Raw genomic sequence first — 27,740 nt, forward strand, 5'->3', positions numbered from 1 at the left:
TTTTTAAAAACCTCCTAAAATAGTGTTATTTTGGTAAATAAAATAAACCAATTCAAAGTAAAATCTAGTTCGATCCAAGTCCATGGATTAATCTACAAAGCCAGACATGGTTTTATAACCATGTAATCAAACATTTCATCAAATCTATTGAGAAAATTAATAGTTTATGGACTTATATTTTCTATTTAATGATATCTGGTTCGTATGTTGACTTGGAGGTGTAATTGATTTTTTTTCAAAGGTACAATATTTTTAAAGCATAAATCACATCTCACGAAAGTAAACAATACATATTTTTTTAAAAACATCAAGTAAGTGGTTCAATGATAAGATTTTGGAATCAAAAGGCTTGATCCTTTGTGATCTCAGATTCGAGCCCTGTAGCTGCCAGTATTGATAGCCACTGGAGACTTAGCTAATCGTTAACTTCAGGACCTATAGAAATTAATCAAGGTGTACGCAAATTAATCCAAACACCTAATATAAATAAAAAAAATATTACATGATTTTTTATATGGATCCCATAAAAAAAAAATATCATACCTCCTAGCCAAACATTCCCCTTAAAGGGGCTCACACCTTCGGCGCACTCTAGCTATTTCTGACTTAACATATGTCCTTCCTTCCTGTCAACTTTTAGAGTGTGTTTGCTTAAGTGATTATGCTTTATTTTTTAAAATAATATATGCCTTTTTCCTTTAAATAATTTTTATTTTTATTTTTACACGTTGATATTAATTATATATATATTTTTAAAATAAAAAATATTATTTTTATATATTAAAAAATACTTTTAAAAAATGATTATTATAACAATAACAAACACCACTTTAATATTTTTAACATACACGATAAAAGTTGCTTTTCACTTTTCATTAAAATAATAATTTTATTTTTTATTTTTTAAAATTTAATTTCAGTATAAACATATTAAATCAATAAAAAACCAAAAAAAAAAAAAATTCAAATTTTTTCAAACAAACACAACCTTTTCTCGTCATCTTCCTCACAACAAGTATCTTCTCTACTCTCTCACTCCCTTCAGCTCCTATTTAACACGCATTTTCTGTTTCTCACTCTAAAAAAACCTAAATTCTCTGACCAAATTCTACTCCCCGCCTTAACGGCACAAAGAGACTCTCTGTTTTTCGACTCTTTAAAGATAACAGAAACGTTGTCGTCCTTCATTGCTTTCTCTACCTCTCTCGATGGCTGATGCTTTACAGCTCCAGGAACACTAGCACGGAGTGTTGATACAGAGAGAGAAAGAAAGAATTGTTTTAGTTAATTTTATTAGCTTCTTGAACGTTCCGTTCTGCTTCCCTCTACGCATGTATGTGTGTGTGATGAGTGTATGATTTTATTAGTAGTTTCTACGTATGTATGCATGATGTGTGGGTTTATATATGTATGCATGTATGTGCTTTAACTTATCAGTCACGCTACAAACGTACGAAGACAGAGAGAAAGAGGTTGGTTTTCAGTAGCTTTTTTAAGGTTTCAATATTTGATTTTTTTTAATTTTTATTTTTGTTGGACAATTTTGGGGTTTTTTTGTGTTTTTTAATTTAATTTAATGGTAGATATAGTAAATGACAGTCAAAGGTTTGATTTTTTTTTTAATTTTTCCTTTTCCTGGACAATTATGGGCCTTTTTGTGTGTGTCTAGTTTTTTTGTTTTTTAAATTTCATGTTAGATATAGTAAATAAAAATAAAAGATTTGATTTTTTTTTCAAATTTTCTTTTTTCTTGGATAATTTTGGGTCTCGGGTTTATTTATTTTTTTGAGTTTCATGGTAGATATAGTAAAAAATAGTTAAAGATTCAATTTTTTGGACAAATTGATTTTTAAACAGAGAGAGAGAGGGAATGATTTGTAAACTTGATTTTGTTTGAATTTTTCTTTCTCTTGGACAGATTTTTTGTTATTTGCTCAAAGATTTGTTTTTTATGGACAGAGTTAGGTAAGATGGAAGTGAAGCCGAGTAGAAAGAGACAGTTGGAATTGGTGCCGCATGATGGGGGTGGGGGTGGGGGTGGGGGTGGTGGTGGTGGAGGTGGAGGTGGAGGAGGAGGAGGAGGAAGTGAAGGGGGGGTGGTTTACAAATTCAAGATTTTGTTACCGAATGGAATGACTGTGATTGTGAGACTGACTGATCCGAAACCTGAGATGTGGGTGCAAGACTTTATTGGTTTGGTTAAACGAGAATATACTGTAGCTCAAAGAGATTCATCACCTTTGATGAAAAAGAAAAGAACTTTGAACTGGGAAAGTGAAAGTTGGTTTGTGGAGGATGGAAATGGTAATTTAATGAGGCAGAGGCTTAAGTTTAAGTCTTTCATGCCGCATAAATGCCACATCCTTCGGCTTCACGTGAGTGACATTGTAGTTTAATTGAAGTGCTAATTCATCTTCTGTTTTGTTGCTAAGAAAGAAAGAACTAGTGGTTAATTAATGATGGATTCGCTTGCTTTTTTTTTTTTTTCTGGTGAAATTAGGATGGATCCGCTGAGGTTACCGATACTTTTGAGGTTAGTGGTGTATGTGGTGTTTGTTTTGATTATTTAAGTAATTGGTTAAAGTTGGGAGGGTTCTGGTTAGTTTTGTGATGATGGATTTAAGTTGGCTTTTGTAGAACATGTGGGATTTGACTCCTGATACCGAATTACTTAGGGAGTTTCCAGAAGAGTATACCTTTGAGACCGCACTTGCTGATTTAATTGTAAGTTTTGTGGAATAATTGTGAGAATGAATTGGATCTATTGCTACTGTTTTTTTGAGTTGTGAACATGGACTCTGCTTTTCATTTACTAGGATAATTCCTTGCAAGCAGTATGGTCTGTTGGTGAAAATGGGAGGAAACGGATCAGGTATGTCATTTTGTTATTTATTAATTTTTATTTTTGCTTAATTTATGCCATCATTTGAGTAAGCACCTCCTCAGTTGCTTCTGTATGGGAATTATGTTAGGACTCAAATGACTACTAATTAAATCTTTTCAAAAAGTATTGTTGTCATTTTAAAAGCTTTCACCAGTATTGATGAATTACTCTGTGATGACAGTTAAATGATAGCAAAGCCACCTTTTAATCCATTGTTAAATCCATCGTTTAAAGTATCTGTGGTGATTGCTCTGGAGTTTTTCCAATAGCATTAGAGAATTCTGTTTCTGAACAGAAAGCTATTCTATGACATTTACCATGTAAAAGGACAAGTGTGACAGTTTTTTAGTTGCATCTGTGTGGTGTTTTATTTTTAAACTTTAGTGATATGTTGTTACATTAATCTAGTGCTTTCGCAGTGTGGACATTATGAAGGATAAGATTTCAATTTTCGATACTGGTCCTGGAATGGATGCTAGTGATGAAAATTCTATAGTGAAGTGGTATGTCACAGCAGCTTTTCTCATTCTCTTCATAGTTAAGGTTATTTCTTGATGGGTAGGTGGAAGTTTGGGTGCATCTGGAATAGCAAATGGGGAGTGCACTAGTTTAGAAGGGCATCAAAACTGTGTTTTTTTTAATGATATCTCCTGGATAGAAGAAACAGAAATATTTCTTATGGTTATGAATCACAGGTTCTGAAACAATTTGTTTCAGAGGGACTTTTCTTCATGTTCTTTGAAAAACTGCATGTTGTAGAGGATGACAGATCTCTGAAGAAAGGTGGAAATATTTTTCTTTCCATAAAGATTATCCCTCAATTAATAAAACTGGAAGAAAAATGATTGAACAGCATTTCTGATTCAAGCATTCGGTAGATGTAATTTTCACTAAACAGTATAGAAAAGAATTCTTTAGAAAGTAAATGAAAAAATTATAATATGTTTGCATTTCTGAAAACTGTAATTGATGGTTAAACATAGACATGATGTTGAAAGAATTTAAATATTTTTTCCAATGGAAATCATAGGAGTATAATTTATATTTACTTTGTTTACATAATGATTGATTTTTAATATACAGCCTTTAGTGTTTTTTGTTCCTTGCTTGACATGTTTTGTGTAGATATTATGGCAACTAGGTATTCTGGACTATCATTTTGTCTCTTGCTTCTTTGACCCTGAACTTTTTTATTCTCTATCTTGTTCAGGGGAAAGATGGGAGCCTCACTGCATAGATCATTCAAGGCAAAAGCAATAGGGGTCAAACCTCCTTATTTGATAGTATGTTTTAGTTCAAACTTTCTGCTTTACTGTTGAATATGTGCTGATGTAGTGTTATGCTTTGTGTACAAAGCACATTAATGCTCTGAAATTTTATCAACTGTTGAACAAATCCTTTTTATCTATATACGATGCAAATCAAGATTGATGGCGTTAGATGCAGAGCAGTGATTTATGTAAGGTCCAATGATACCTTTGCCTTTCCTATACTGGGATGCTATTATTGTTTTTGTATTGCAACAGCTTTAAAATTGTCATCATAAACTTACCAGAGATTGTTCTCAAGTTAATAAACTTGCTTTTACTTTGCTATTTTTGCTCTATTTTTTATGTTGTTGTTTTCTGCAATACAGCCTTATTTTGGCATGTTTGGATATGGTGGACCAATTGCTACCATGCATTTAGGGAGGTATAACCTCTTCTAACCATCTTGTTGTGTGGTTGCTCCAGTGTAGTAACATGTTAGTTTGAATGTTGGTCCAGCTCATTTTTCTTCCCTATTATAGACGTGCTTTAGTATCTTCCAAGACAAAGGAGTCAAGGAAAGTCTTTACTCTACATCTTGAGAGAGAGGCTCTGCTCCGCAGTTCTGGTTCTGAACCAACTTGGAAGGTAAATAAATTCCGTGAACAATTTATTCTTTCCTTTTAAAGTAAACTTTTTTTTTTCTTCGTTTTATGATATATCAAATTTCAGTTAAGGCTATTTGTATCTTTTATTTTTAGACTAGTGGAGGCATGAGGGATCCTTCAGAAGATGAAATTGGAAAATCCCCTCAGGGAAGTTTCACAAAGGTGAATATCTGTTGCTTCTTGCAGTGTTGTTAAAATCCTCTTGAAGTAGTATGTGAATTGTACTATGAATAGCAATTAAAAGTGAGCTCATCTGCTTAATTTTGCTAATTGATTACCAGGTTGAGATATTGGAGCCTAAAGTAAGAGACTTGGACAGATTTCAACTCCAATGCAAGCTGAAGGACATATATTTTCCTTATATTCAGGTGTGCTTGCAAGATTAAAGAACAAAAAAAGAACTCTCCTCATATGCAAATTACAAAAGAGTAGAGTTTTGTCATTGTAATTGGTGTTGTTGCTAATATCTCATGGTTGTCATTTTCTTGAGGAAGTAACAAAGTTTTGGTTGGAAAATGTATGCAATTTTGTTTTTCTATGATTATGCAGTGAAAATATTTGGTTCCTAGTCAGTATAATGTCTTTGTCATTTACCAATATCTTCTGTTCTGAATTGGAACAAGGATTGTTATCTTTTTTTTCCTTTTAATTTGCAATGAAGGTTTTATGTATGATTTAAAAGAACCCTTGCTCAAGAGAGTAATCTTAAAGGTGTTCCTTATTTTCTGCAGTTAGTAACTGAAAATATTACACTTTCAGAATCTTGTGGTTAAACCACACTGAATACTTAAACCATTTTTACACGGTGACTTCTGATGAAAATTAGTTTAAATATGATGTCATTTGATGACATCAAGTTTATCAGCAAATATTGTTTTGCTAGTAGCTTTTGAGGCATTCTAAGTAAAAATCTAGCTGGCCACAGAGAAAAAAGAACTGCTTGAAATCTAAATGTTAAGTTGCTACCTTCACAAGTTGGTGCTCTAACATTACTGAGTTTGTGCAAGTTTATGAACTGATAATCCTCAATAGAGCATGATGCATGCTTGTGAAATTTGCACTTAGTTCTTAGTTAATTTTATTGGCATTTTGTGTTCTTATTTGTTTTGCAACATTGTTCTCTTTATCTGCATGGATTTGCTCTTATCAAATGTGTTTCTCTAGAACAGTAAGTTTGACTTTCATCCTGCTGCATTATACATATGCACGCCTCAATATGCATGTGTGTATATTTTTTCTTTTATGTAAAATAAATTAAGTCACTCTATCTAGTGCTGTACAAAGAGTCAGTTACTTAAAAGTGCAGTGATGAATTCCACACTGCTGAATGAACAATCCCCAGCAAGGAAAATAATTAACTATGATGTCATTTAAATAGCTCATAGTTTTTCTTTCTTTTTTGTATTTATGCTTGAAGGCAATTTAAACCCACTCATTTCCTTTTAAATTCCAAACCTAATCAACATTCATTACAGTTTAGTAGTTGATACTTCACAATAGATTTTGCATTTGTTAGGATAATAAGAGGATGTATACTAGACTTTATAGCATAACTATCATTCATATAGGCACCATAGATCAGTGATTTCTCTAGATGATAGAAGCTTTTCTTGTGCATTATTATGGTTTGTTCTCTACTGTCCAACATTTAACATTTCTGAATTATTTTGTTTCTGTGCAGTGTGATGAGGTGTCCAAAACTGGGAAGACTACCAGACCTGTTGAATTTCAGGTCTTATATGTTGCTGTTCCTGCTTTTGAATATGTTGCTGTTCCTGCTTTTGAATATGTTGATGTTCTTGATTTTGAATAATTCCTTGGTATATGTTAGACTTTCCCTAGTAACCACAATGTTGCATGCACTTTACATTTATTTTCAAAGAAGGAAAAAAGATTTCCCTTTATTTTGGATAGAGTTACGTTTTGTGTGAATTTTGATGAACTTAAACGTTTGATGGAGTTGATATAGCAGATGTGAGCTACTGATCTGCAGCTTCTTACATCTTCTAATAAAATATGTATCTTAGAAGTAAATAATAATAGCGGCGAATAAGCAAAAACAGGAATAGCATATGGGATACTCGAACTTTTTAATTCTGTTAATGACTGTAGGCCTAGGTGCTTGAGATTTACACTTGTCTGATTGTGTGAGTGGTCAATGCCCTTAACATAGAGCACCACATTCTGGCTGTTCAGGTTAATGGTATTGATTTAGCTGAGATTGATGGTGGGGAGGTGTCAATTACCAACTTGCACTCTTGCAATGGTCCAGAGTTTGTTTTTCAGCTTCGCTTTTCCATCAAACAGGATGTTGCCTCAACCAGAAGCTCAGGTGAAAACACACTGTTCCTCTTTGTTAAATATATGAAACTAAATTTCTGGTATTATCATGAACATCTCTTTTCATATTCTTTAGCTTGCATGTTCTTTTCAATTCCTTTGTTCTTATTTTGAGTTGTGGCCAGTGATGCCATGTGAGCTGTTAGCATATGCCAGCTTTGAGCATTTCTAGAATGAGTTTCTAAGAATGTGATATTTCAGGTTCAAGGGCGTCTCAAGAAGCCAATGCACGTATAAAGTGTGTTTATTTCCCCATTTCTGAGGTACATAAACAGCTAGCAAAACTTATTTTCTTTCTTGTAATAGAGTTTTTGATTTGAGAATTTGCTTGTTAAAGGGAAAAGAGAGTATTGAAAAGATATTGGAGAATTTGGAAGATCAAGGGTGTGGAAATGGAGAAAGCTTTGAGACCTTCACACGTGTCTCTATTCGGAGGCTTGGCCGTCTACTTCCAGATGCTCGTTGGGTTAGTTATCTGTCTTTCTATATATCCTAATTAATTTGATTGGTAGATGAACCACTATCTGCTATTTTGTGCATCATACCGGTTCTGCTCTTAATATTTAGAAGTGGGAAATTTAGTATTTGATAAAAAAAAAAGACTAAGTTCTGCTGTGTTCAAGATATAGTCAAGGTTTCAATACTTCGATACTAATTAACAAGGCTTGCTATGCATTCTCAGAACCATGCTATGTTATTGTTGCTGTACTTACAGAGCTAAGCTGCATGTGGATTTTGATATGCGCATGCATTATATCAATGATACAGTGTTTAAGTCTTAGATTCTTAGTGTGGGTCAAAATTAACTCCAGTACCCATTTGTTTAGCATCCTCTATTATCATCGAAGTTCATAGTTCCTGTATTTGAAGATTGATGCACTAGGTGATTGTAGTCCATCCTGATATAAGAAATCTAAGCACAAGAAGGTGAATTGAAAATTTAATATGTATGACAATTACTAGATAAAGAATTTTAACAAATGGTTCCTGCAATACTTGGAACTTGCTGGCTTTTACATGAATAAGCACCATGAAATTCCAGAATTATTTAGACTTGGTGACTTGTCAAGTAGTGTAAAGGTAACTTGCTTAAAAATCTAGGCCAATGAAGTGCTCATACTAAATATCTTCTGGTTTGCTTCAAGCATGAAGTAATGGTGATCATCTAGGCAGAAAGTTCATGATGACAAGTCTCTGAAATATACAAGTCTTGGAAGATGTTCTGGTTTGTCTCCTTCTGGAGCTACTATTTGCCCCATCTACCTCTGTTACATGATTTGCTTAGGGAGTATGGATTATAGGGTTAACTAAACAATTGCTTATATTATCAAACGTTTGTAATGGTTTCATTGTTTATTGATTCTAACACTGCTAGAGAACTACAAGCTAAGAAATTAGACTTAAAGTTGACTGTTTGCCGAGCTGCTGTCCAATGCTATAGAAATTTGTAGTTAGATGTAAGAATTTCCTTCTGCTGCATGTTATGTCTTGTTCATTCTACCCATTATTCCTTCTAGGATTTGAGAAAGCAACCTGTATTGACACGCTAATGGAACTTCAAAGGGGGCATCCCTCAATATTGAACTCAGGTGAAACACTACCAGGGGATGTTGACTTTTGCACTCCATTTCAATTGTTGGGACTGCAGATTATGAGAGTCGGTTAAATTTTACCTTTTGTGCATGCATAAACACTGATACACAAATTAAAAGGAATTGAAGTAGTTGCAAATCAGGTTCCAGGGAGGAATTAAACAATACAAAATATTTTGTGCTCTAGTTCTGTTTTTCTGTCTGCACATGCTCATGCTCTAGTTTCATCCATTTGTTTTTACAAGTCTCTGGTGCTTCAACCTTTGTTTTACTGGTTGATCTGCATCTCAGTGACTATTGCACATAATATCAGTCATTCTGCTTCATTGTAGGCATGTCTTCCTTTTATGGAATTCAAGCAGAAAAAAGGAGATAAAGCTCACATATTGAAGAGATGCTGCTTAAGAGTTAAATGTTTTATTGGTATTTCTTCTTTTTTGTGGAAATATTCTCATCTATTATATCACATTTGTAAAAATTTTCGCATCTCTGTATATTTTGTGTACTTTTTTCTGCAGTATCAGTACTCAGCAGAAACTGTTGTATTTGCAGAGACTGATGCTGGTTTCAATCCAACACCCTCAAAGGTAAGGAACTTGATGAAGTCTACAGCATGCACACATGTTTACAATGTTATTTGCCACAGCTTGGTGTTTAATATGCAGTTGTTTACATGGTATGGAGTCTAATTACTTTCATTGGATCGATTCCTCTTCCTTTGTTATGTCTTCTCATTTGGAGCATTAATTTGTGCAAATTTGTTTTTTAAGGTAAGTGTTTGGTGTGTTGGATAAAGATGGACTTCACATGATAATTTTTTTTTTGTGAAGATGTTTGGTGCACCTTTGGACAGCCTGTCCAAGGTTGTTCTAGTAGATAAATTTGTTTCACTAAAAAGGGTAGGACAAGTTTGTCCAATTCTTGGCAAAAGGGTTAGCTCGGGTTAATCTGAGTCAACGTAAGGATAAAAGTGATTATTATTATTATAGCTTAAAAAAACCGACTCGGGGGTTGACCCGAGGCAAGGTTTGGGTCAGAAGCTGGGTTGACCATTGACCTTGGTCAACATAATGATAAAAGCAGTTATTATCATAATTTTAAAGTTCGACTCGAGTGTTGACCTGGGGCAAAGCCCGGGTCACAAGCTGGGTTAAACATTGACCCAGGTACATGTAAGAATAAAAGTAGTTATTATCATAGTTCTAAAATTCTACTTGGGAGTCGAATGAGGGCAAGACGTGGGTCATGGGTCGGGTTGACCATTGAACCAAGTCAATGTAAGGATAAAAATAGTTATTATCATAGTTTTAAAACTTGACTTGGAGGATTGATCTAGGGCAAGGCTCGAGAGGGTGAACCCAAGTTGACCAAAATTTAAAAAAAGAAAGAATCAAATCAACCTTGTTTTGACAAAAAAAACTCAAAAAATATTAATGGATTTTTGACCCGTATTTTATCCCAGGCCGACTTAGTCGTAGGTTGACCTGAGTTTTTGACAAGGTCAGGTCGGATCAATCCTTCTATTTTTTCTTAAACTCGAACCGATTCTAGCCTCGGGTCAACTGGGTCCCATCCAATATCTATCAAACATAAAATAAGACAAATTACTCAGTCCAAAGCACACGAAATACAAGATAAGACAATTATTTGTTTAGTTCAATCAATATTGTTCAACATACCAAACACAATCTCCATATGCTAATAAAAATAATTGTTTAGTAGTGGCTTTTCTTTAGCTTATAGTTTACAATATATATATATATATATATATATATATATATATATATATATATATATATATATATAGAGAGAGAGAGAGAGAGAGAGAGAGAGAGAGAGAGAGAGAAATCTATGCTAATAACAATCATAACACATTTCCTGTCACCTTAGAAATGCATCAGTAGTTGTTTGGCTAATAAGTCAGCAATTATTTCTTATTCAATATGTATTCTGCACTTAGATTTTTCGTTGTTCTCCTTATGCCATCTAAATCAGTACTCTTTACCTTCGGTTTTAAAAGGAAAAATAAGTTCAAAAGGCAAAACTTAGGATTGGTTCAGTATACTATTTCTTTTTCAGTCTTGAAAAACTTGTTCATTTGTTGAAGACAAATTTTTCTATAAAAAAAAACATCAAGATTACAAATATTTTCATAAAAAAAATCAAATCTATATAGTCATTTGTGATAATCTAATTGTAGAATATTAATTTTATTTTATTCAAATTAAAAGTTATAATGTTAACTAAAAAAAATCTTTATATTAGATTTATAATAAAAATTAAATTTATGATACCAACCAAATATGAAATTATCTAAAAAATAATTTTAATCTCTTACATTGCTAAAAAGTGTTTGTATATAAAAGAAAAGATAATAATATTTTTCATTTGAAAGACAACGAAAAAATTTGTAGTGGAAAATTGTGTAGAAACTCTAAAATATGTTTTCCAAACTCATATAAATTTGGAAAACTAGTTTTTTGGATAGATAAATATTACATCTGAACAGTAAATTCTAGCCTTTGCTTTTCTGACTCTAGTTCTTTAGAAAATTGGAGTTTGCTCTATTTTTGAACAGCTTCTTAGGTGTTCTTGTGCACGCATGTACCTTGGTGACACGTTGATGCTTTAATTTTCAGCTGGAGGAATGGATAAGCACACACACACATCTAATAGCCAACTTCAATCACTTCGGGATATTGTTTAGGCAATAAATACACCTTGTAATGTAAATGTAGTTGCGGACAGTTCAATGAACCTTGTTAATGTAAATAAACTGCAATTTACAGACTGATCTAGCACACTGCAATCCTTTTACAATTGCTTTGAAGAACTTCAGCCATAAGATGCTTGAGAAAGAAAAAGGTTGTGTTTTTATCTCATTTTCCGTTTTAAATATGGAAATAGTTTTAGTTGGTTTAGTCCATTAGATCTTATTAATTTAATAATTTCATTGTTGTAGAAGTTAATGTTGACATTTCAAGGAATGGTAAATTGTTAAGTCCTTCACATCTGGAAAAGGAGTATGAAGATTGGATTCTTGAGATGCATTCTCAATATGATACAGAAGTCAGTGCTGGTGAGGATGATGGAGTTCTTGTTGTTGGCCCCACAAACAAAATACCTGGCATTTCATCTGATGGTAGGGCCGATTAACATCGAATCTTTTGGAGGGAAACATGTTGGTTGACATCTTGATTTGATAATAAATATTTAACTCATCTGCAGTCCACCACATAATATTTCTAAGTTTAGAATTTGTTCATTCAAGTCTTACTTTTGTTGTTTAATTGTTTTTTTTATATCTGATTCTATTTGATCACATAATTTTTATCTTTTCAACTTGTAGTTGTGAGAGTACGTGATACTTTGACGAGGAAGGGAGCAATTTGGAAACGTGGTCAGAAAATAAAAATTTTAAAGGGAGCTGGCCCAGGGTTCCATAATAAAAATGTTTACCTAACATTAGAACATTTTTTGATTGAAGGAGTTCAAGGCGATGCTGGTGGTAAGTAACATTTCTTGCAGCATTATGACATTGAACTTGAGGCCTGCACATTTTTTAAATTTAAATGGAACAGATGACTTTTTCCTATCAATGCCCTTTTTGTTGAAATCAATGAACGTGACTTGTCTTTTGTTGTCTCTATTCAATAGGGGATGCTCGGATTATATGCAGGTTTGCTGTATTTTATATTTTGTTTGCAGAATTTCTTATATATATATATATATATATATATATCTTATTGTTGTGATATTTTTCTCATGATATATGTTCATTTGTTTATGTGGATATGGAAGGCCACTGGACATTGCAGAAGAGAATGGTTGTGTGCTTTCAGTTAAAGATGAGATTGCCAGATTTGATATTCGCAGCTCTATATCAATACCTATTAGTATGATCGACTCTGGGAAGGTTTGTTTCATGTTTACATTTAATGTTTCTTTTCCTTTGAACACACCTACATGGCACATTTTTATGAATATTTTTTAACTGTTCTGTATGATTGAGTAATTTTCGGAATCATAATCCACTGTATTAGTGCCAAACTATTGAAAGTTCTGAGTGGAATTGCCAACTTCAGAAGCAAAGTCAGAAAGCTCCCTCTACGATTGAAGTGCTTGGAAGAAAAAATTGTCGAGAGTTGGAGATTGATGGGGTCAGTGTATTCTAACTGTTTTTCCTCTGCTTATTTTGAAGTGCAGTAGCCATTCACATTTTTTCCCTCCTTTTAGCATGCTAGGGTAGGAAAAATTGAATAGATGTCTTGAAAATCAAGCTCCATACAGTAGCCAAGCCACTCAGCTTATGCTGGCACAAAATTCAGAATTTAAACCTATTGAGTATATATGTCTTCTCAATCTTTATAGTGATCACTAGGTGTTTATATTTTTTTCCATTATGGTTTCTGTTTATGGAAGTGTAACTATCTATATAATTATGTTCTATGATTTAGGGATTCCCTGCTGAATCTACGGTTGAAGCTGGATGCGCTCCTCCAACGGAAATAGTGGCAGTTGTTCGGCCTGGCTGTTATGTTTCTTCCAGTCATTCAAAGATTTTGGACCAAAAGTATATTGTCAAAACTAATTTAGAGATGTCTATAGAGGTTAAAATCAGAAAATCAGCAGAGGAATGCCAAAATGTAGGGCATATATATTCAGCACGCATAGGTCCTTCTTCTCATAAAGGATTTGATGGCTTGTATATTTTTTCACTGGGTTGCAAGTTTCCTAACTTATTTAAAGAGGCTGGTGTTTACACTTTTTTATTCACTCTTGTAAGTGATGCACTACTTAATCATGAATTTTTTTTTCATATGTCGTAGTGTAGTTTATGTTCCTGATCATGTTCTAATGCAATAAAATTGTCTGTAGAGTGATAATAATTGTAAGAAATATGAAAAAAGATTGATGGTCAAGGCATCTCGAGAGGTTGGAAAGTGGAAGCTTTTGGGTGATATACAGGGAAAACCATGTGTGAGGTTAGTAGCTTTTCATGATTAACTTATTGATTTTCTTTGGATCTAATTGTTTACAGTTACCTGCAAGACTTGATTTTAAATCATTTCAAGTTCATTAAAAAATGGTTTTTGAATTACTGTTCCAATCCTTTTATTATATATAATATTTGTAAGTTTTCATTCTTCTTATAAGCAAACAATCATCTAATTAGGGTGGGTTCACGATTTCCATCGCTCTCTATTGGGTGTCTTGACATCTACGGCAATCAAATCCCATTTGAATCTGTTCCAGAAATAACTGTGAGGCTAGATTCAATCATGGGTGTGCTTGCTGAAATAGACAAATTTAAGAAAGGCCTTTCTTCTGATAAATCGGCCCTTAAAGTTCAGGTATTCTTTAACCGTGGCCCTTTTGTAGATGTTGGTGTCTGTTTTTTTTTTCTTAGGCAAAATGTGCCTCTTACACAATCATGCCTTATTTGGATTTTTTTAAAAAAAATTCAGAATGTGCTAATTGTGAGCGACAAGTTGGATAGAATACGGCCAGAGTATGAAGCCACTTTGGTGATATGCCCTGTAGATGGGTTGGTTTCAGTTTCTATTCCGTGTCAAGGTACTTCGATCCATATGTAACAATGTTGTTCATAATGGCGCAGTCATGATGTTTAATTGCCTATCTTGATGTTCTAGTGGATTCTTCATTTATGTTCCTCATTTTGTATCAGTTATGCCTGGATTAGTACAGCACATCACAGGCCAACCACCAATACAGGAAAAACACTTGCTTCCAGGTTTCGTGGTGAAAGAACTTGTGTTAAAGGTAATTGTTATTAAAATTATCTGGTGCATCTTGTATTTAAGAACAAGTGGAAAGTCATTGTTTCTTCGTGTGCTTATGTGAGCTGTTGCAAATCTGTATTTTGAGATGAAATTAAAAATTGGGTTGTGGATTATTTCTAACGTAATTAGAGTTAAAATCACACACAAAAAACAATCATACTTAAATCTGATCTCTTTTGCAGCTTCTGAAGATATTGCGTTTGAGAATTTTCAACTTCCAAATTGTTATTGTTCATTAACCATTTTAAGTCCCATGCTTCCTGCGATACTTTATATACCCAGTTATCACTTTCTTAAAGTTTAGCAGCAGGATCTAATTTACAGAACTAAAAGAACTAATACAGTTCAGTGATCCTTCAGGTGATACAAGGATAAAAGCTTAGGGATTTGATGTCTGATTGTAGAAATTCATTTACACCTTGGTGAATGGAGCATTGACATTTAAATTTCCTTTCCTCATCAATGCAAAATCTGTGACTACAATATAAGAAACGTTATTAAACTGTTATGTATTTAATCTTACTATCCCTTTGCTTTTAATGTTTCTTATATGCTTCTTTTTTCCCCCTTTGAGTAATAGGTTTTATGAAATCTGTATCTTACTAAATTATCAAGTGTACTTGATGTGGAATGAAAAATAGTATTAATACTAAAAATTCAGTGTGTAATGTTTGCTAGCTAGATCATAGTGATGTCACATTTTAATGAACCGAGCATGGTTTGACTAAATAAGCCAATTTACTTGACATTATGGTGCATCGAAGTAATTTCTTACTATAGATACCAGAATCATCTGTTAGGCATGTATAAGATTCTCAGCACACAAACTGAGTGGAACAGAAAGAGAATGAGATCATTGACTAATTGTTTATGGGTTTTATTGATATGCTTATTTTACTTATGCCTTCCAGATGCTTGATGCTCATGGTAACCACATCAAAAAAGGTTTGGAAGTTCAGTTGAATGTGGATGGGTTTCATATCCTTGATAAAGAAGGTTCAAAGCGTAAGGTTTGGTTCTCGACTTTCTTGATTTCCAATAATGGTTGGGCTGTGTAGTTAACATTTGGGTGTGCTCATGTTAGGTTAGTATCATGCATACAGTGAACTGTGAATGACAGTCTATTTCGTGGCCTTAAAATATGTCACATTTTCTATTGTTTTGAATCTCTGTGTAAGCAATGCCAAATACAGTGGAGGATATTGATAATATCTGACCATGTGTTGATAAAAAAAGGTTGGTCTGCATAGAAGATACAGCCTTTGTAATTTTTTTTTTTTGAAGGGGTGGGTGGGTGGGGGAGCAATATTTTAGGGTAGTATCATGCATATAGTGAACTGTGGATGACAGTCTATTTCATGGCCTTAAAATAGATTACATTTGCCTTTGTTTTGAATCTGTGTAAGCTATGTCAAATGCAGTCGAGGATTTTGATAATATTTGACCATGTACTGATAAAAAAAAGGTTAGTTTGCGTAGAAGATATAGCCTTTTTAAAATTTCATTCTACTTTTCATCTTTGCATTTTCTGTTCGGTGCTCTTCTTCAGTTGGAAGGTGGCAATGCGGGTGAATTGATTTCATTCATACCTTTTTAATAAATATGCACAGTAATCAGTGATGCTAGTCCCCATGCATGTTTTAATTTAAGCTTCTCGGAAATTCGTAACATATCCCTACTGATAAAGAGCTGGGGGTTTGGCTGGCTTCTCATCTGTTCATTTTACAAGTGAATGAATTTGGTTACAGAAAGCCTTCATCTCTGAGGACAATTTCTTTTTACTAACAGGTCTTTTTTTTTCCTGGGTGTACTGAAAAGCAAACTTTTATGAAGAGGCATTGCATTAGTATAATGTGGTCTCCCTGTGGGTACTTGTTTCAAGTAGTAGTGACGCATTCCTTGACCAGAGGTGTATTTTTTTTTTTCCTGTTTCTTTGATGTTGAATGAAGCACGCACCTGCTGCCAGCAATTATGGTATATCTTCACATATTCAATGAATATTTGCAGTTTGTGTACCAGAAAGTGAACTGCCTAGTTCTGTATACATAACTCCTAAAACATTAGACAGTACCTTATATGGCATGCAAATTCTTATGGTTCATTTGGAGATCTTAATTCTCAAGCATAAATGTAACAATAGTTGGAATTGAGCGTTAAGCATTGTGTGTGATATGAGTGCAGAGTTTGAACTTTTTCAATTTTAGGTGGACAAGAATGGATGCATTGATCTCAGTGGTGTCTTGAAGGTAACAGCTGGTTTTGGAAGAATAGGTATGCTGTTATTGTAACATAGCTAGTAATCCCTTGATTATTTTTCTGTCATTGTACAACTCTTTCAGATTATCACAAGGCTGAAAGACTTTAAAAGAAGAAAGTCAAACATAAAAATGGTTAAAAGATGAAGTGTGTGGATCTTTTTCTAAACCTTATTATCACTGCCATGAAAATATTTTCTTGTCTGTCCTATGGGATGCTGTTAGTTGCATGAATATGTTTGTCTTAAGAAACGTTGTATGCTTTATATGTACCATATAATCACTACTAACTTTCTAGTTTTTTTAATCATATTATGCTATCTTCTCAAACTTTGATTAACTGTGCAGTCAATAATAGTGTTCCTTGATCTTTTCCTGATATGAACTCAGTAGTCTGGTTTCTAAAATTATAGGCATTATTTCTTCAGAAAGCACTTGAAACTTGTAAAATACAATCAATCTCTAGCTCCACTGGTTTCTAGTAAATCATGTTCTGGTAATTTGCATTCCTGGCCTTAAGACACAATTCTGAATGATCTGGCATAAGAACTCATTGACTTGGATTTTGACAAACATTATACTGTATTTCTGTAGCAAAAACTAATAACTTGACAATATGAGGCTGGCTGGTACTTCAGCTGTATTGATATGTTGCAAATATTAATTAGATTCTTCTTCCTTTCTTCCAGTATCATACTCTGTTTCTTATCAAGACAAAGTTGTTTTTAAGCAAGAGCTTCAAACTGAGAAGAGGGAGCTGAGAATTGCATCAAAGGTGAGTTATGTAAGTTTTTGCTTTTTATGGTCATTGATATGTGTCTTCTTGTAGTAATTCCCAACTAATTACACTATTTTTCCCTTTCAGCTACCAGAGTTTCTTACAGCAGGATCTGATCTGGAAAATATAGTTTTTGAAGTTGTCGATTCTCAGGGTGATGTTGATCCTCGTATTCATAATGAAGAGAAAGCTGGCCAGTGCCATTCACTAACTATAAAGTCAGATTCATTTAATTTACAGGATGCTATTCAGTTTACTTTGAGGCATGGTCGCTGCACTATTCCGGCTATTCGAATCCCTCCAAGTGAAGGAAGCTTTTGCTTTATTGCTGCTCACTCCTGTTACTCAGAGCTGCAGCTGAGGGTCATACTTCCAGTCATGAAAGCCCCAATAGTGGAGTGTGATGAGATTTTATCACCATATTCAAGCAGAAAAGTCCCACTGCTTCGGGACTCATTATCCCTTGAGCATACTGAAAGCCTAATGACGCCCATTGAAAATAATGAAAAGGTATAAACTTTGATGCAAATGCAATCTTAAGAATTAGCATGGAACCCTGTTTTTCTCAATGTAAATGTGCAGCTATGTTTCTTTTATTTGTTTTGGGTACCCCTGTCCAACATGAAGGTCAGGAGATTTTATGAGTTGTATCTTTAAGTAGCGCTTGCTATATAGCAAATAGATCAAGTCAAGATTTTCAGTTTCTTTCCTGGACTATTCCTGACAGGGACTAGTGGATGACATTGAAAAATATGGTGAGCGAATTGGAAATTCTGAAAGGCAACTAGAAGTCCTGAATGAAAAAAAGACAGAAATTGCGGAGTACTTGTCTGGACTGCAAGGTTTGGAACTACCTGAACAGTTTTTCTCCATTAAGTTTCACACTTCATTAAGCATACATTAAATATCAAGTGCAAGAAAAATTGGATGATCAATAGTTGTCTCTGGATATTTGTCCAAACTTTGGCGTGTGCCTTCAATTTCATGACCATGTAAAATAGTGTTAAATTTGTTTGCCTTGCTAATCAAAAGCAATGATGCAGTGCGGTTGGCTTTGCTCCCAGCTTCCATGGAACCAACCTTGAACAATTCAAACTATGTGCTTGCTAAGGAGGACATTCTGGTACAAATTGAAAGCAGGAACCATTCTGCAGCATCTATTCTTTGCCATTGTTATAGAGATTTGTCATCGCAAGTTCCACAAAACCATTTCATGGAGGGTATATTCGGGTTGGTTGCCCTCCTTGGAACTGTTCGCACCAACAAGCTAAGCAGGTATGTAGCTGTCTATTTTATCTTGTTGTTAATGAGATGAAGAGATTTGAGCACTTTCTTATGTATAATATTTTCTTTTAACATCATCATTTGCAGGATATTGGCTGAGTTCTTGGGTGAAGACCAAATGCTTGCTGTTGTGTGCAGATCCAAGGAAGCTGCGAGTGCTTTTGGAAAATCTATTTGTGGTCATTTTCTTGTTATATGCCTGGAGGATATAAGGTAGTATAATAGGCTGTTGCTTGCATTTTGATTCCTCTTGATCTGCACCTTATAAACTTGGGATTCCTCTTGCATACCCATGGGTATTAAGTGGTAACCATGATGTGATTTTAACTAGTTTTACAAGAAATGGATAAATCAGTACCCATGATTTGAGATTTTTTGACAGGCCTTACACAGGGGAGCTTGAATGTGGTGACCCACAGAGGAAACTAAAGCTGCAAGATCCTACATTACAATGTGGGAACGTGCCATCAGGTTTCATTGGGTATGCTGCCAATATGATTAATATAGATACCCGAGATATGAACATAAGCACAGCATCTGGATATGGTCTTCGAGAAACCTTGTTCTATCGTCTTTTTGGAGAACTCCAAGTTTATGACACCAAAGAACATATGAATGAAGCCGGTGCTTGTATCAAACATGGTGCTGTTTCTTTAGACGGTGGGATCATCAGAGTCACTGAAAATGGAATTATGTCTCTTGGATGCTGGTATGTTTCTCTCTTTCACAGCCACATGTAAATATGCACATGTATTTGGTTAATAATTTGTGTTTATAACTGTATTTTTCTTCCTTGGATTGGTTGGATTGGTTGTATTATATACATTTTTGCAATGCTACTTCTATCACCGCATCAATTAGGACCAACCAGGAGTGCTAAAAACTTAGATGAAATTTGATGGGCTCGAGTGCATGTCTAGGAGCGTGCATTCATAAGTTATCTCTTCATGTGTTTTATCCAAAAGTTTACAAGATTTGCATTTTATTCAGGGTTGTAAGAAAGGAAAAGGATGGCCAAGTATGGTTAAACTCAACCAAGTTTAAATTATCTGTTTTCTTCAGGGATTCTGAAATTTGCTTTCCAGTCGGGACCTTGGAGAATGAGATGAGTCCTGCTCCAGAGAGGATGAAAATCCAAATGCAACTCGAAGCAGGCATGGAAATGTTGCAAGATATAACAAGACAAATAGAGCTTATGACCAGACTGCGTGAAAATGCTTTAAAGAAGTTGAAGAAGAGATCCAAGAATTATATCAAACTTATGGATCATGTAGAGGCAGTGGAGTCTCTGCGTCATAGGAAATAGATGGTGTGTTTTGTAGATAACAGGTATTTGACCCTATAGGATATTTTGCTGATAACAAACAAGCCTGATCATCTTATATATCTGAATTCCCTTCCCTCATATGTTGCTGGTAAGCATATTGTATAGTGTCAGGGTTTTATAGTGTATTGGTGAACCCAGTTTCATAACTTGAAACCTCTTGTATCTTTCAAGTCTAGTTCAAAACTTTGCTTGTTTATCTCACTATAGTAAAAAACTAAACATTTCCGTTTCAAGCATTATTTATTTTTATATTTTGGTTAAAATTCAATTAATTTCAAATTATAAAATTAATTCTTAATCAATGAGTGTTCATTGAAGGATAGGATAAAATTGAAAATTTCACAAGGGATTGTTTGGTGATACTCCATAGATGCAATCTGATTTGTGACATGAAGAAATTCATCATATAGTATATTCTCGAAAAAATAAAATAAAAGGATTCTATTTTTAATTACAATAGATTTTGAAAGGGAACGTTGTAATTTGCACAATTAAAAGTTATTATCATGGTGGCATGAACATTTTTAAAAATTATTAATTGAGATGGAATGAAAATATTATTTAATTAAAATTATTTATTTATTAAAATAAATTTTATAATTTGGGTATGAAGAACAAAGTGGGAGATTTGTATAGTAGGTTTCGAGTTTGAGTTAGAGCGTGTATTTCTTATAAAAGCTTGAAATACCTGAGATTTTACTCGCTCACCTGGATCCACAAAATATGCTTTTCAGATAGTAGAGTTTCCTTGAATCTAAAAAAAGAACAAACTTGTCTTGTTACAGGTAGCCTAATTTGTTAGCTTTTATATTTCAAAATTATTTTTAAAAAAATTTAATTTTTTAAATTAATATATTTTTTTATAATTTTAAATAATTTTAATATACTAATATTAAAAATAATTTTTAAAAAATAAAATCATAAACCACATTTTATAATTTCAACCCAAAATGTTTTCATAAAGATTGAAAGTCTAGAGAGAGAGAGAGAGAGAAAGAAAGAGAGAGAGAGATTTCAAATATAATAATAATAATAATAAAAACTAGAGAGAAAAGAAACAAGAACAGAGAGAGTGACAGAGCCATCAGAGTTCAACTCAGAAGAAAAAAAAAAAATGTTTCCACCCAGCAACCATCCTCAGGTTTGCGTCACTTCTCAAACTCTCTGTTTTTTTCCCAAGAAAATGTAAGAAAGTTAAATGATATTATGAACTTTCTTATTTCTCAATGTAAAGTTCAAGTCTTTTTTTTTCTTCTTTTTGCCACATTTTCTTGGCAACCAAACAGAAACCATTCGGGTTTCTACACATGCATGGGCTTGTTTTGGTGTTTTAAGAAATTTGACAGTCATAAAGACAATCTTGTTGTGTCATGTTAGTCTTCTCTGTATGTCTATTTTATTTTATGAGTTTCTTGAGTGAAAAGAAGAAACCTTTTACGGGAATCTTGAAAAAGCTTGTAATTTGTAGTATTATTAAAGGGAAATTTTAACAGTGAGCTTGCTGATTTTTGTTATGATGGTGGGAATTTCTTATTAGGAATGTGTTTCGGTGGAAATTTTGCAATGTGGGCCTTGCTGGTATTTTAATAAACAGTTTGTTGTGAAATTTAGCTTGATTGATTTTTTTTTAAAAAAATTATTTATGAGCATGGGATTGCCTGCTTCTCAATAGTAATGTTTTTTTTGGAGGAAAAACAAATTTTCCTAGCGGGAACTTGAACCTGAGTTCGAGGTTGTAAGAAAGCATTATAAAGTGAGTTTGTAGTTGGTTTTGCTGTTACTGTTTTCTTTTAACAGGAAACAACACTTAGATGACGAGTTATTGGGTGGAGGAAAAAGAATGTATAAATTCGGAACAAGTAAATTCATTTAGGCTCAAGGAAGTTTTTGTGGGATGAGAGGAGTAGACAATGAAAGAATGTTGCATTCTTTGATGTTGTAAATCCCCTGAATGGCATACAATTAATCCAGACGATTGTTTTTACCTTGGCTTGTAACTTATTTAACCTTCAAATAAATAGAGCACTTTTAGGGAAATTGAATGGAGCTAAAGCTTTTTCATTTGTCAATTGTATATTATCATTTTACACTTCCCCATTCTGAAGTTTAATCAGTTCAGTGAGAAATTTCTGGCATTTTCTTGTTCTAGCTTGAAGATCCTCGTAGAAAGTAGTGCCAGTGGATTAATCTAGAATTGTATTTTTCTTATTTACTTGATTGGAGAAAGTTGTTTTTTTCTTCCATCCTCTGTTGTTCTTTAGAGTGATGCATGTTAATGCCCCACGGTTAGCCATTATGTAAAGAAAACCTTTCCTTGAAGTAAAACAAGCCTTTTCATGGGCAGACCGTTCTATTCTCTAATTTCTTACAATGTGTGCAATACAAGATAATTTTTCTTATTAGTATTTTGATTCTTACCAAGGCAGCTTCTTTTTTTCTTTCTTCTTTTTAGGATGCATCATCATCTGCGTTAATGCAAGTGGATCCGAAAGAAACTAGTGTGGCTGTCAGCGATGAGATGCAAAATGGAGTATTTCCACAAGCACAAACCATCATCTACAATTCTAAGGTTCTGAAGTAAAATTTAATTATGCTGTAATATTCTTTGCTGCAACTGTCTATGGAAGTAGTGAAATCATTCTGAAGTCTTTTGAGTCATGATGTGAGTGTATTTAACAGTTCTAATACTGATGTAGGAGAAACAGTAATGTCATATTAGCTATCGTGACAGAATTGGAAACATTCATTTGATCATCATGTTCTTTTTGCTCAATTTTACTTGTGGTTAGGATCTGTCAACTGTTTTTATATGTCTGTGTGTGTAACTATATATATTTATATGTGTCTTACAAAGGAAGGTGTCATAAAAAAGATGCACACTTCTCTATGTTTCTTAAGCTCACTTATATACATTCACTCTTGATACTTATAATTTGAGAATGTTCTAGGTACTCACTTTGTGATAAACTAAACTCTGCAGAAACTTCAAGATGATTTGCATGTGTTAGGGATGAAAATCAAGCATCACGAAGACAACATTAAGTTACTGAAGAGAAACAAATACAAATTAGATGATTCCATTCTTGATCTTCAAGGTATTCTTAATTTCTTATTTTCTACATGCTCATCATGGATTATTAAAATCCTTCTTAAACAGTGGAAACTGATTAGGAGGCTTAAACATATTTATCAGAATCATGCTACTAAATTGGATGAAGGTTCATCTGAGCATATATTTATCATTTCCATTTTTAAAACTAGTCCAATTTCCAAGTGAATGCCGCGTCCAAGATATTAGATTGAACATTAACACTTGTTGGGATCTGCCATTCTTGTACTCTGTTTTCTTCATGGTTTTTAATTTTGTTTTGTTTGGTTAATGGATACTGGAAATGGTATTTCATTTCATTTGATTTTATGGTTTATGTGAACTCCAAAATCGTGGATACAAGTAGAATAATTTGAACTTCAGGTCAGGTTGTCTAATTTAGAAAAGGAGTTCATTCAAAGTTAAATCCTGGAGTATTTTAGAGTACGGTTCTCTGTTTGTCACATTTCATACATTTATCCTTTCTTTTTATGTCACAATTTCTCTAAAGGTGTTTTTCCCTCCCAGTTACCCTTGGCAAATATCATTCTTCAACACAGCCAAACACTGAAAATGATGCCCATTCCTCTAATCCGAGTGAGGAGGAAACGACCAAACAAATTCTACGGCTTGAAAAATCTGCTGCGGGTATTTTGTGCCAGCTGAAAATGCACCATGACACTCAAACTTCTCATCTGTCATTGAAAAAAGATGTACTTGGTGTTGTTGCTACACTTGGCAAGGTAGATGATGATAATCTTAGCAGGTCAGTTGGAATCTGCTTGCTATCTGTTATGCTTTTTTGTCAGGTTGTGAATTGTGCACTATTTATATCACGATAGCTGAGGTTAATGTTTATAGCACTGTGTAATTTTGAAAAATAGCCCATATCAGTATTCGGTATAATGATATGGAATCTTCACCCGTCATTTCAGAAGAATCTGTGCGTTTGCAGTTTTCATGCTGGGATAAGTCTCTTTCTGTTCTGTGATGTAGACGATGAATTTAGGTTCTACATAATTACAGGAGAACTATCACTAGTTGGGAGTTTAAATGACATTAAAATTGATAAAAAAAAATAAGAAACCTTATTGATAGGATGTATCATTACAAATTACAATCAACCTGTTAAAAGGTGTAAATAGGAATATAATCAAACAATTATGGAAACAAATTATAACATTCAGTTATTCAAAATCCTTGATTTCATCCTTTGATGTGGTACTTGATTTCTTTCATAATCGGTGATTGATTCAATCCAAAGTATACTGCCTTGATTTATTTTCTCAAAAAAAATGACCTCTCTACTTTTCAGTTGAGGGCTTTCTAATAATTTAATCCTTAGTAATATGCACAATGCTTGGTTTATCTTTTTTTGTGTTTAAAATGAATGCAGGCTTTTCTCCGAGTACTTAGGTGTGGAGACTATGCTGGCAATTGTCTGTAAAACGAATGAAGGTGTGAAGGCTCTTGAAACATATGACAAGGATGGCCAGATAAATAAAGGCTCTGGCTTTCATGCCGTTGGTGCTTCTATTGGGAAGGAACTGGATGGTCGATTTCTTGTCATATGCCTTGAAAATCTAAGGCATGAATCTTGAATGTCGTCTTTTGTCAATCCAGTATTGTAGTCTGTAAAAATTCCATAAACAGCCCGTCCTCCCTTTTGCAGGCCCTATTGCGGTGAATTCATGGTGGATGACCCACAAAGGAGACTTGATCTCCTAAAGCCAAAATTACCCAATGGGGAGTGCCCACCTGGTTTCATTGGCTTTGCTGTAAATATGATCAATGTGGAATTCACAAATTTATTTCTTCTCACAGGCAGTGGACATGGCCTTAGAGAGACTCTATTTTATAACCTGTTCTCTCACGTGCAAGTTTATAAAACAAGGGAAGACATGGCGTTCTCCCTTCCTTGTATAAGTGATGGGGCCATTTCTCTGGATGGTGGGATGATAAAGGGTGCTGGTGTCTTTTCTCTAGGTAATCGGTAAGTGGTTCTGCTGTTCTACCTGAATTGACAATTTTAACTAATTTCATCTTATGGTGAATTTCATATTTTACCTTCTCTTCAGCAAAGATCATGGTAATATGAAGGGAACTCAAATGCCTGAGGATGTTTTCTGGATTGTTGACATAGGACAGGATAGAAGAAATTGAAGAGGACAAAAAAGAAAAGCAAGATGAAAAGAAAAGGGAAAAACATTAGGAAAACCAGGAGGAGAAAAAGTCCTTTGTCAAATTCTCTTTTTCAATTGTCAGTTATCCATAATGGTTGTTCCTGAAGTTCAGTTTCTCAGCTGTTGCCCAACCCTAATCAAACCCACAAACACACAAAAAGAAGAGGAGGAGGAGGAGAAGTCCTTGCTAAAATTAAAAAGATAACTAATAAAACAAAGAACTGAACTATAGTAACTACTATATAGGAAAGAAAATAAATATCTGAAAATATCACTTAAAAGGTCTCAGGTAATTGATATTAATTCCATTATTCTTGGTTGGTTCCCCATCAATCATGCCGGATCATGTCATATCATTGAATGATGTCATCTTAGCTGTAAAGTCTGGCACAATCATTTGTGGCGTTCAAAAGGTGGTTAATTGATGATTTATGGGAGCACCAATGTGTGCATGATACTTCTACATCTTTATAAGTTGTGGAGTCTTATCATTCCAGATCAAATCCTTTCATTTTAGAATTCATTTCCTTTGGTATAGTGTAGCTTTTAGGTGCTCTCATTCTGATGTTTTCCTGTTCTCTTAAATGATAATACATCACTAGTTCTAAACCTGTTTACTCATTATTTAAAGGGTGTCACTTTGACTGAAAATGATTTAAATGGAATCTTTTTGTTCTTTTTTATGATTGATGTCAGGTGTGTCTGTGCAGAAAAATATATGTATATGTTTTTTAACTTCTCATCATATCCGATGCGCTGTACAAGTGGATGACCTTTTTTTACCATACCCATCTTCTGTGTTTTAGATTTGTTATTGTAGTATATGTCTTTGGTCAATAAAAAATCCACTCTCATTATCTGATATATATTTGCTATATACTTGCATGATCTCCAGGAATGATGTGGATGTAAGATTCCCAAAATCTTCTGTGACATCAACCCTACCCGACAACTACACTGACACCAAGAAGCATCTCAAGGAGATGAAATGGAAAAGGGAAACAATGCTGGAGGATATAAAGAGAGAACAAGCACTATTGGATACTGCAAGGCAAAGTTTCGAGAGAAAGAAGGAAGAGTTTGTTAAATTTCTGGCTCAAAGCTCAGCATATGCAACTCGGGTAAGGCCTGAACATACCCTGTTGTTCATGATTGACAGTCTACTTTTCAATCATTTGTATGCAGTTGCTTTGATTTTGTGTGTGCATGTGTATGCGCAGAAGCCACATGGCTTGCTAAGATATAAAATTTAGACCAAAATGCACTATTTAATGTCAAGCTCTACTGCACATTAAAATTCCCCCCCTGAAAAACAAAAACAATGATCACACGGTCACTTTCAAAAGAAACAAAAAATGAAATTAGTATTGTCACTTAACCATCATTTTAACGAAATTACTATTTTTGGATTAATAAAAGTAGGCCATTAATCATATTCTATTTCGTTCTTATATTTATTAATAGCAGTCAAATAAACTTTGGAGGCAATGATCAAGCGGTCATGTTGATAATGTTAGGTCCTTTCTACTAGGAAAAATGTAATCACTGCTAAGAATTTGTTTCAGTCATAGTCATTTTATATTTGAGTAGTTGTGATTGTTACACCTGAATTATGATCTTCAATGGAATCAACAGGTGCAGGCAGGATTTACTCCAAGATAACTTTTTAATCTTCAACAGTTAAAACCTCAATGGAGGAAATGGGATTCCCCTCAGCCTGAACATGTTCTGGAGCTCGTGTTCAGATTAAACATTTTTCCTTCCCAATTCTCGGGCGAAGATTATCTTGACTGGATGACAGCTTGTGTAGTTTTCAATTCACCAAGAGCAATCGCTTCTGCAAATTCTACCATGCTGGAGCACAAGTGATTGGAAGTCACTTCTGGAGCACAAGTGTGTATAGTTCACAGTTGTCCATAGGATGCAGATCTTTTGTACTAGGAAAAGGTGCAATTAGCATTAACCTTGTACTAGTAGCTTTCCGGTGGCTGTGTGTTTTATTTCCTCCAGGTTGTATGTAGATGTACATAATGGTGCAGTTTAGGTCATTTGCCATCTAGAGCTGTAATGTTTCTCGACCAACAAACTTTACAGTAATGGATGGAAATGTTATTGGCAATTGTGAAAGCGTTGCTACTCTTCTCTCCATGCTAGAACCTTTTAAATTTCTCTCCATTTTAGAGGGAAACTTTGGCATCAAGGTTCTTTTTTGTTTTGTCTTTCCTCCATGGAACAAATGGTTGTTTCTTTGCTACCGTCATTGTTATGTTCTTAGTATATTTCCAATGA

At 34.0% G+C, this 27,740-nt stretch overlaps 2 protein-coding genes across 6 annotated transcripts; both read left to right on the forward strand.

Moving 5' to 3' along the window:
- Window positions 1-1,012: 1,012 nt before the first annotated feature.
- On the forward strand, window positions 1,013-20,413 carry LOC133678225 (structural maintenance of chromosomes flexible hinge domain-containing protein GMI1). 5 transcript variants are annotated; one of them, XM_062100474.1, is made up of 37 exons: window positions 1,013-1,472; window positions 1,966-2,375; window positions 2,501-2,533; window positions 2,638-2,724; window positions 2,817-2,872; window positions 3,304-3,387; window positions 4,095-4,167; window positions 4,521-4,576; window positions 4,674-4,779; window positions 4,893-4,961; window positions 5,081-5,167; window positions 6,481-6,531; window positions 6,996-7,131; window positions 7,341-7,402; window positions 7,477-7,605; window positions 9,064-9,154; window positions 9,284-9,318; window positions 11,521-11,596; window positions 11,694-11,873; window positions 12,081-12,239; window positions 12,389-12,410; window positions 12,533-12,647; window positions 12,817-12,891; window positions 13,189-13,512; window positions 13,610-13,716; window positions 13,908-14,085; window positions 14,200-14,308; window positions 14,421-14,515; window positions 15,447-15,545; window positions 16,741-16,807; window positions 17,481-17,575; window positions 17,657-18,079; window positions 18,297-18,411; window positions 18,613-18,844; window positions 18,941-19,066; window positions 19,236-19,562; window positions 19,916-20,413. In XM_062100474.1, exons 2-37 carry the CDS (start codon window positions 1,971-1,973, stop codon window positions 20,157-20,159), a joined length of 4,728 nt encoding a protein of 1,575 aa, XP_061956458.1. In that variant the 5' UTR covers window positions 1,013-1,472; window positions 1,966-1,970; the 3' UTR covers window positions 20,160-20,413. The 5 variants fall into 5 exon arrangements, with proteins under 5 accessions (XP_061956458.1, XP_061956455.1, XP_061956457.1 ...); XM_062100471.1 differs by having other exon boundaries at window positions 1,014-1,472; window positions 12,775-12,891; XM_062100473.1 differs by having other exon boundaries at window positions 1,014-1,472; window positions 12,775-12,891; window positions 18,634-18,844.
- Window positions 20,414-21,186: 773 nt separating this feature from the next.
- Window positions 21,187-27,647, forward strand: LOC133678384 (protein DEFECTIVE IN MERISTEM SILENCING 3-like). The gene is made up of 8 exons (XM_062100672.1): window positions 21,187-21,321; window positions 22,633-22,749; window positions 23,161-23,275; window positions 23,797-24,034; window positions 24,665-24,856; window positions 24,941-25,261; window positions 26,347-26,572; window positions 27,087-27,647. Exons 1-8 carry the CDS (start codon window positions 21,295-21,297, stop codon window positions 27,111-27,113), a joined length of 1,263 nt encoding a protein of 420 aa, XP_061956656.1. The 5' UTR covers window positions 21,187-21,294; the 3' UTR covers window positions 27,114-27,647.
- The last annotated feature ends 93 nt before the right edge of the window (window positions 27,648-27,740 follow it).

Source organism: Populus nigra, chromosome 18, assembly GCF_951802175.1.
Source record: "Populus nigra chromosome 18, ddPopNigr1.1, whole genome shotgun sequence".
Lineage (NCBI taxonomy): Eukaryota > Viridiplantae > Streptophyta > Magnoliopsida > Malpighiales > Salicaceae > Populus > Populus nigra.